General features: G+C 37.3%; 1 protein-coding gene and 1 pseudogene across 1 annotated transcript in view; both read left to right on the forward strand.

Moving 5' to 3' along the window:
* LOC102478384 (voltage-dependent anion-selective channel protein 1-like) overlaps positions 1-3065 on the forward strand; it is a 7081-nt pseudogene extending 4016 nt beyond the window's left edge.
* FBXL5 (F-box and leucine rich repeat protein 5) overlaps positions 1-10449 on the forward strand; it is a gene marked incomplete at its 5' end in the record, with an annotated part of 101708 nt that overhangs the window by 4245 nt on the left and 87014 nt on the right. Inside the window, 3 exon segments of the mRNA XM_027770442.1 lie at positions 4335-4430; positions 5440-5626; positions 7380-7562. Of these exon segments, the coding sequence (XP_027626243.1) occupies positions 4335-4430; positions 5440-5626; positions 7380-7562 (466 nt within the window).

The following is a 10449-nucleotide window of genomic DNA, read 5'->3' on the forward strand; positions in this document are numbered from 1 at the left end:
TTCCCTACAACATGTGTTCACTACATACCAGTTTCCATGTTCTGTGCTAGTGTCTATGGTGGGAATCCAGGGTTCGGTGCTTCAAAGGAGAGTTCCTTTAGTTTTTCTTCTCTAGAGGGCAGGTTAGGGGTGGGGAAAGTCCTTCAGAACCTCTCTGGCTTCAGGTTGTTGGCCCCTCTCTACTTTTGCAAGTGGAAACCATGCAACTGGAAGTTCCTGCTAATTTCCTCCTGTGCACTGATGATCTCACCTGGTCCCTTTTTTCTACGAGGGCCATTTGCAGGCAGTGGCTGTGGCCTGTGTACCTTTAGGCTGCAGAGGCTGTGGCCTTTGGCCCTCCTCTCAGTCATGTTCCCCAGATTTGCCCTGTCCTTTGTAGTCCCAGTAGCGGCTGGCTGAGCCTACGGGGTGGAGCATGAAGTAGTAGCCATGGGTGGCATAGCAGTCGGTGACATGACCGGTATCTAGCAGGTGCTTTCTCAGCCCCTTGCCATCTCTCTACAGTGAGCTTATGTATCTCCTGGCAAATTAAAAAAAGGAAAAGAAAAAAATGTAGTGTCTGCCTATAAAGGGAAGAAGAAGAGAGAAAGCACAATGAAATGAGTCAGCCTGATTTTCTAAGGTGTATAGGAGAAGTTTGTGATATAAAAAGATCCATTCTGAACAGGTTTAGTTTGACCTGCTGGTGTAATATTGGTGAACATTTAGTAATAGGCATGGATGATTTCAAGGTCAGAAGAATGATCTTGTCTGAAACAGCAAATTTGATAATTATTAGCATGTAAGAGGAAATAAAAACCATATGGATATGTTTAGGGACAATTTTAAAAATTCCAGTAGGACATATATTATTTGGAAGCAGTTGAGTAGTTAGTTCAAGAAAAAGAGACTAGAGAGGACTCCACAGGTTTGAAATAGTCCCATATTTTTAAAGTTTTCATTATTTTGTAAATCTTCCACATTTTAAGTTAAGAGGACTAATATAGAAGTGATGAATAAAGTACAGGGAAATATGATCTTAACTTCTACAAGGAAAAACTTTTTAGAGTTGGTTAGACTTAAAGCTACTTACTTTGAGATATAGTGAGCTTCTTAAGAAATGTTGATATTAATGTCTATTACTTTCTGGTAGGATAATGAAACAGGTATTCTGAATTATTTTAGTAGAAGATATACTAGATAACTTTAAGGATACTCTGTAATGATATAGTCAGGAGGCTTTTGTGAGCTGTTCAGAGATATATTAAGAAAACTGAAGCCGTGCCACCCTGCCCTTGGCCCACCTTTCACTCCTCTTGATTCCTCTGCACCGTAGCCACCGCTGAGCCCACCGCCACTGTCTCCAAGCAGAAGATGGCGGCCTCCTGTGTATGTCGATCTGGGTAGGCCTGCCAAGGATGTCTTCACCAAGGGCTACGGATTTGACCTAATAAAACTTGATTTGAAAAAAAAATCTGAGAATGGATTGGAATTTACCAGCCCAGGCCCAGCCAACACTGAGGCCACCAAAGTGACGGGCAGTCTGGAAACCAAGTACAGGTGGACTGAATGCGGCCTGACATTTCCGGAGAAGTGGAACACTGACCACATGCTAGGCACGGAGATCACAGTGGAAGGCCAACTTGCACATGGACTAAAGCCAACCTTTGATTTGTCCTTCTTACCTAACACGGGGAAAAGATGCTAAAATCAGGACAGGCTACAAGTGGGAGCACATCAACCTGGGCTCCGATGTGGATTTTGACATTGCTGGGCCTTCTATCCGTGGAGCTCTGGTGCCGGGCTATGAGGGCTGGCTGGCTGGCTACCAGATGAATTTTGAGACTGGGAATTCCTGAGTGACTCAGGGCAACTTTGCAGCTGGCTATAAAACTGATGAATTCCAGCTTCACACTAATGTGTAATGTGAATGATGGGACAGAGTCTAGTGGCTCCATTTATCAGAAGGTGAACAAAAAGTTGGAGGCTGTCATCAGTCTCGTGTAGGCACAGGAAACAGTAACACTCACTTTGGGATAGCAGCCAAGTATCAGACTGATCCGGACTCCTGTTTCTCAGCTAAAGTGAAAACTCCAGTCCGATAGGCCTAGGATACACTCTGACCCTAAAGCTAGGCATCAGACTGATGCTGTCAGCTCTGCTGGATGGCAAGAACATCAACTCTGGTGGCTACAAGCTTGGTCTAGGACTGGAATTTCAAGCATAAATGAGTACTGCATAATCGTTTAATTCTAAACTGTTTTGCAGCATAGCTACCTGCAGAATTTAGTGTACCTTTTAATGTCGTGTATCTGGGATGCAAGTGTTGCTACATATCATGTTAGGCCTCCAGGTTAAGCATGATTTAACCTTAACCTTTATACCTTTAGAGGTATAGAAGAGACCCAATTCCAAGAAAAGGTCATTTCAGCTACAGGCATGGGTGGGGCCGGTCGGGGGCATCTTATCTTGGTGGCTCTTCTAGAGATGCCAGGTATTTTTTTTTTTAACCTAGAAGTGGTTGCAAGTGGAAGTTGATACTATGTAGGCACTTTGTAAGTTTCTATTGAGTAAATGAATGATAATGTGACTTCCTGAGCATCGAACCTTAGTTTTCTCATCTTAATTGATGAGAGGCTCATTTGCTTGATGGTGTGTACAAACTCATCCTAAAGGGATTTTTTAGGCAGATCTTCATGACCTATGCCCACCCCATTCCATCATTACTTCCTTTACCAAAGTCTGCTGGGTGTGGTAGCTGTTTCTTTTGTGCCATTTTGTGGTGGTAGAGAGGGTGCCTGTGAAGAAGCCAATAATTCAGGGCTTAATCCCTTGTGTTGTGGATTTTTTGCCCTTATATTAGAGTATGAAATAGCTTTCAGGAGCTCCAGCTGCAAGCTGGGAAGAGTTTGTGTGGTTGTAAGCATATGGTGACGGCACTCGGAATTGAAATTGGACTTATATTATATTCTCACCGCACAGTTTATTTTTTATCAGTTCAATGAGTACATTGTAAAGTCTTCCATTTTGTGTGGAATTAGATCCTCCCCTTCAAATGCTGTAATTAACATAAAATAAAACTTGAATAAAATATTGAAACCTAAAAAAACCTGAAGTAGAAATTGTATAAATACATAAAGTAGAAATCAAGTCAATGGATGGTTTTAGCAGATAATTGATATTAAATTTTCTTTTTTAAGTCAAAAATGAAATTGAATCAGCTGGTGACAGGGTGGTTAAGTAACCCACATGACTGTCTGCAAAGTTTGATTACCAGACTTGGAGGCTTTAAAAACACACTGGATGTGTGTGCATGCCTTCCCCAAATCATGAAAGGTGGGAGAAATGGAGGAGAAGGATTGTAGCGTGACTATTCCCCATGGTCTCTTTCTCACCTTCCCTCTTTTTATAATCTGGCAAATGCAGATGCCCTCTATCAAAGAAAAGAAAAAGTAGTATGTGAATATATTAGTAAAGAATATAAAAACTTAGTTTTTAAGGTACCTTTTTTCCAAAGGATTATTTAATTTTCTTTATTATTATTTTTTAATGTGCTTTAGCAAGCCACCAGGTCCAGGACTCGAACCGTGGTTGGCCAAGTGGGAATCCAGTGCCTTAACCACCATACTAGCTGCTGGCCCCTAAGGTTTATTTTTTCTTGTTTGTTTTGTATTGTTGCCTTTGGACACGTGCACTCACTAGGGAGGGAGGGAGGGAGGGAGAGAGGGAGAGGGGGAGAGAGAGAGAGAGAGAGAAACAGAGAAACAGGAAGTGAAAATTCAAAGCCCCACACCTCCTGCCTGGGATGATAGTCATGCCACAATCCCTACTCCTCCCGGGATCTTGGGTATACATGCACGCGTACCCGGCATTAAGTTGCAAACCACCACATCTGGGACTCAAACTGTGCTTGGCCATGTGAGAGTCCAGTGACTTGACCGCTATGCTGTCTTCTGGCCCCAAGGTATCTTTTATACTGAGAAGTAGAGACCATGTTGCTGTTGCACGTGCGCTCGCCAGACAGAGACAGAAAGCAGGAAGTCACCCTCCAGGGGGGATGGCCATGCCACAATCCCTTCTCCATTCTCCTCTGGGGATCTTGGGCATGCACGCACATGCGCCTGGCGTGAGTTTAAGCCACCGGGTCCGGGGCTCGAACTGCGGTCGACTACGTGGGAGTCCAGCAACATAGCCATTACGCTAACTGCTGGTCTCTGTCAGTGCCTTTTTAAAAAAATTATTATTTTTATTTATTTCTTGCAGTTTCATCACATTTTAAACTGACCTTGAATCAAGCACAATATAGAGAATGGAGGAAAACTTTTAGATAAATAGAAATTTTCTTTTGTTTGCAGAATGAATATGAGCAGCTAAATTATGCAAAACAACTGAAAGAAAGATTGGAGGCTTTTACAAGAGATTTTCTTCCTCACATGAAAGAGGAAGAGGAGGTAAGCATAATTTTTCCCCTTTGTGATTTATGTTTATAAAAATTAAAAAAAAATACTATTTCTCCTTAAGTTCTCCAAAATAGTGGTTGATGGGGAGATGTGAATTCAAGAAAAACTCCAAGATAAAAAAAATCATCAGTTTTTTGCCATAGGATAATTGTTGCTTTTCATTGAGTGAATGATTTAATTAATTCATTCAAGAAATACTTATTTTCTTATTTGTACTTTGTACATAGCAGTGCGTTAAATGTTAATGACCTTTTTATGTCCTGTAATACCTTTTCAAAACTTGAACAAGATTCTTTATACTTTTTAATATTTTCATGCTAAACTTAAAGAATTTTTAGTATTTTTAAAATATTAGACTTTAGTAATTAATGGTGGTTTTAGACTTACCAACTTCATTCCTAGAATGGTATACTAGAAGTGGTATACTCAAAGTTTTATGAGGAACTAGATACTTGTTCAGCTGTGAACACTTACTGTAGTGATTCTCAAGTATGGCTTCACCTAATAATCAGGTTGGTATTTTAACAAAACGGCCTGTCTCTTAAGCCCTTTCTAGATCAATTAAATCAGGTGGGAGGCACTGGCAAGTACATTTTTTCAAAACTTCCAGAAACAATGTTGAATATTTTAAAGCCTTAATAGAGCTAGCTGTATTTTATGGTTCTAGTATACTTGAACCACTTTTCATTTGTTGTGGGGCCCAGTTTGGCTAAGTTTATTTACTGTGGTCCCTGAAAGCAGTCTAACAGAATGGTTAAATGTGTCCTGATGCTTCAGAATTATTTAAGGATTGAATGATTAGCTGGAGAAACTGGAGAGAGAAGGATCCTTTGGGTGATGAGGATCTCTGCAGTTTTTGGATAAACTGTTTCAGTGATAACAACTGAGTTTTAACTCTTTGAAATATATGGTCATAATAGTACATTTAAGCCATTAATAATTTAAAGGGTATAGAGTAAAAGCTAATTAAGCATCTTTTCTTATGAATATTTTGACTTAGGTTTTTCAGCCCATGTTAATGGAGTATTTTACCTATGAAGAGCTTAAGGATATTAAAAAGAAAGTGATTGCACAGCACTGCTCTCAGAAGGACACTGCAGAGCTCCTTAGAGGTCTTAGCCTATGGAATCAAGCTGAAGAGCGACAGAAGTTTTTTAAATATTCTGTGGATGAAAAGTCAGATAAAGGTGAGGTTCATATAATTAGAAAACATTTATTAGTCAGTTCTAAGGCCGTTGATAGGAACTGTAGATTTTGCTTCAGGAATAATTTTAAGTCAGGTTGGTATGTGGTCTATTTAAGCCATTTATTTTCATGTATAAAATTATATTTGGGGGTATGCAATGTAGTGTTTCTTAAATGAGTTTATATATACACAGTAATACAAATGATTGAAAATTGTGTTATATAGAGAACAATTTTGCAATATCCCAACTTTCTAAGCTGCATCAACCATGGTGACTGCTTTTATCTTTTCTTGTGTTTTTCCATCAGTTTTCAAAATCAGTTAAGGTTGTAGTTTTATTTCAGTCTTTTGCCATATCTCATTCTTTTAGCTATATCCAGTAATAGGGGAGTAAATATGAGAGGCAGAGTTTTTCTGTATATGGTTACATTGAGAATAAAATGAGAAATGCAGATAAATATGCCTGTCTTTTTTAATAGTTCGTTTTCTCACTTTTTATTCTTAGTTATCTTCAGTAGCTTTGCCTTTTAGATCATCATTAAAGAAACAGTTGATCTCTGTAAGCTAGTGAAAATTCCTTTGCTGCTTCTAATTGGGTGATAGCAATGGAAATTCTGATTAAAATATCCTACAATTTTTTGAAATTGGTATTTTCTCTTATTTTTATTTAGCAAAGTAGGTGAGATGCATGTTGAAACAAAAACGATTTTACAAGTTAAGCTATAATTAAACCCATAAAACTTGTATGCTTTACTCTAAAACGTAGCTTGTGCCTTAGATACCAAGCTAAGACCTGTTGTGTCTGGCTTAATTATAATTATAACATAGGATTTAAAAGCATCACACTACATTTAATTTTCCCACTCCTTCAAAGCAAATTATAGCTATATTATGTTTAAATATTTGGCATTTTAACAGTGATAATTTAAAGTAATTTGATCATAGCATTTCTATATTAAAGTTGCTTTGTGAAGACAACTCATATATATAGGGAACTCAAATTCTTTGTAGTATTTTAATGATGATTCTTTTATATTTTATATTCTTTATGTAACATCTTTTATTTTGGAAAATTGCTGCTATTAAAATGACATAGGAAATTGTACATCCAGTGACTACTTCCTGTAGTAGTTGCTGACAGAAGATTTCTTATCAGTGTGTACCAGCATCAGAAATGCTTACCTTACGTTGTCTGAACTGATACCTAAGTAATTTAAATAGGTTAGGCACCTAAAGAAGTCAGATTTTACAAATATTTTCTCTGAGATGTGGGAATTGAAGGAAGGGAATACAAGGAAGATACTGACACTATAATGCATGAATGGGAAATGTCATACGATGTGTGTGTGTCATTAAAAATGCTTTGGGGATCCCATAATCTGGCTGACTCTACACTTGTTGATTTAAAGCTGTATAACCTGCTTGGTTCCTTTTTTCAAATGATGCTCCTTACGCTACAAAGCAAGTATTGTTTTTTCTGTAATGCCTTTGTAAGAGGAAGTCAATTCTCTGTTCATTATTGTAGCTTCCACTGATGAAGTATGATTTAGGCCATGATAGTTTAACCCTACAGGTTCTTAACAAGTTTAACATCCCCATGTTACCTCTGATACATGTTATTTCCTTTTCACATCTTGCGAGCAGGAAGGAATTTACTTCAGGCACTGAATTTTATTTATGGAAGTGTGATTGTACTTTCTTATTGAAATTTACTCTTATAGTCTTTATGCTAAAGGTTTTCTTTTTTATTTCAGAAGCAGAAGTGTCAGAACACTCCACAGGTATAACCCACCTTCCTCCTGAGGTAATGCTGTCAATTTTCAGTTATCTTAATCCTCAAGAATTATGTCGATGCAGTCAAGTAAGCACTAAATGGTCTCAGCTGGCAAAAACTGGATCGCTTTGGAGACATCTTTACCCTGTTCATTGGGCCAGAGGTAGGTAAACGGGATTTTCAGATTGTCTTAAAAGTGTGTCATTCTATTTTTCTAGATCAGTACTTAAAAGCTTTAATAAACAAGGGCAGGGAGAAAAACTCTGAGAAGTTGACCAAAAAGTAGATTTTATATTTAGTTGATTTGTTCTTGGTATACATTTTTAAAAGCTAGCAATGTTGAAGTATTCATGTGTAAATTATGTCTGTAGTTTCCTTTAAAATGATTAAGAAAAAATAGGGAGGAAATGCAAAAAGATTAGTAAAATGTTGATAATAAAGATCAGTGACGGGTACATAGAGGTTCATCATTATGCTTGTTCTTTCTACCTTTGACTATGTTTTTTTTTTTGTAATAAAAAGGTAAAAATAAAATCAATGGCTTTTCAGAACTGCTTTAAGTAGACTATTCATTTTAAATATATAGAATAAATTTTATAAAATTTAAAAGCGAGGTAACATGGCTCCCTCTTACGGTGGATCAAAGTGATTGAATCTATTTTTGTTTGTAATCTCATTTTTTGTAATTGGTAATACCTTGTTCTCTAATCACAACTTCATATTAATTAATTTCATTGTATTAAGTTACTTTTATATATGAATAGCTAAAGAAAATTTTCTTTTCATGATTATATAATACAGTTATGGAATAAATACAACTAAATACATTTTTCTGCCACTGAATTAAAACAATTTATTTCTAGGGATATTTGACCTCAAAATGTATGTTAATTTTTAATAGTTCTTTATTATGTGTGGCTTTAACATGGAGCTGTAGAGTTCTTACCTAATTTTACATTTGATATAAAATTAAAAAGCAGTCTTATTTGTTACAAAAATGTCATACTTTTAAAATGAGCTATTATATTTTTAGTATTTTTGAAGTGAAGTGTTTTGGGGTATTAGATAAATGTTAAATGATGTCCATCATTAGAATTATCATTTTTGTGGAATAATTTTTCCTATTAGTTGTATCAAGATGAAATATTGAGTGAGGTAAAGTAAAGCAAAAATGTATGTATGAAATGTTTTCTTAAAACTGTTTAGTTAAGAATTAATAAGAATTATTGCATAATTAGTGTACAATTAGTGTATAATTAATGCATGATTTACTGTGAATATCAAATGCAGTTACACTGCTAATTCTATAAAGTCACCTAAATATAAAATTGACTTCTTTTTTGTTTTGTTTTGTATGTTTAAACAAAAAGTTCCAATTAAACATGGTTTTTAATTAGGTATGATATTGGTTATGTGTGGTTCTCAGTCATAATGCCTTTAGATGTCTGAAGACATTTTTGCTTTTCCTATTTTTGGGTAATGTACTAGCATCAAGTAGGTAGAAGCCAGGGGTGCTGCTAAGCACGTTACCACAGGGCAGTCCCCACAACAAAGAATGCCCAGTCTAACATGTCAGTAGTGTTAAGGTTGAGAAACTCTATTTAGATGTAATATTAATAGTTCAAGGGACCAGCAGTTAGTGTAATGGCTATGTCGCTGGACTCTCACATAGTCAGCCGTGGTTCGAGTCCCAGACCCAGTGGCTTAATCTCAGGCTGGGCGCATGTATGTGCGTGCCCAAGATCCCGAGAAGAGAACAGAGGAGAAGGGATTGTGGCATGGCCATCCCCCCTGGGGGGTGATTTCTCCCTTTCTGTCTGTCTCTCTGTGTCTGGCGAGCGCATGCGTCCTATAGCAAAAAATTCTCCAAAAACAAACCAGTTCCATAAATTCTGCATTGCATTTCACTTTAAGATCCTATAATATAGTTGTACTACATTCTATGATTTAGCATTACCGTAATCTCCGTTACCTTCCCATCTACTTCTGAATTGTTGACTGATTCAGTACGGAGTAAAATGTCCTTCCTTTTATTTATTTGGTATCATCATAATGGGGTTATTGTTAGAGCCATACAATAGGGGAAAATGTTAGGCTGTTTTCAGAGATTTCTAAAACTGCATGTAAGACTGTTGATACTTATTTCTGTTAGAAATGGATTATAACCATAAAGCTTATTTCTGCAGGAGATAAAACTGGAAAACTTTTTTTTTTTTTTTTTTATAGAGAATAGATATACAACAGTACATAGCAGAATAGATATACTTTTGTATTTTTCTGTTTCCATAGTTGTATTTACTTTGGAAAAATATGAAGTATTGATTAATTAGTATTGTCTATTGAACCTATATAGTCATAGTTCTTTTCAGTATGTCTAAAATTGAATCCTTTGCTTATGTAAGTGCAATTTTTTTAAAACCACAAGTTGTTTTTTTTTTTTTTTTAAGAGGGTTTTGCTATAGGGCGCATGCACTCGCCAGAAAGACCGAGAGAGACAGAGAGACAGAAAGCGAGAAATCACCCCCTGGGGGGATGGCCTTGTTGCAGTCCCTTCTCTTTCTTTCTCCTCTCTGGATCTTGGGCACACATCCACACGTGCCCGGCGTGAGTTTAAGCCACTGGGCTGGTACTGAAACTGTGGTCGACTACATGGGAGTCCAACGACATAGCCATTATGCTAACTTCTCATCCCTAAAACCACAAGTATTTTTAAAGATAACTGGACATATTGCCTAAGGTTCACATGTTTTCTGCGTGCGCTCGCCCGACAGAGAGAGACAGACAGAAAGCGAGAAATCACCTCCCGGGGGGATGGCCACGCTGCAATCCCTTCTCCTCCATTCTTTCAGGATCTTGGGCACGTAAGCACATGCGCCTGGCGTGAGTTTAAGCCACTGGGTCTGGGACGCAAACCACGGTTGACTATGTGGGAGTCCCCCGACATAGCCATTACGCTAACTGCTGGTCCCATGTGTATGGAAATTTTACTGTAAATAGGTCTTTTTTTTTTTTTTTTTTGGGGGGGGTTTTTTTTTTTTTTTTTTTTTTTT

This window comes from Tupaia chinensis, unplaced genomic scaffold, assembly GCF_000334495.1.
Source record: "Tupaia chinensis unplaced genomic scaffold, TupChi_1.0 Scaffold000138_1, whole genome shotgun sequence".
NCBI classification, from domain to species: Eukaryota; Metazoa; Chordata; class Mammalia; order Scandentia; family Tupaiidae; genus Tupaia; species Tupaia belangeri.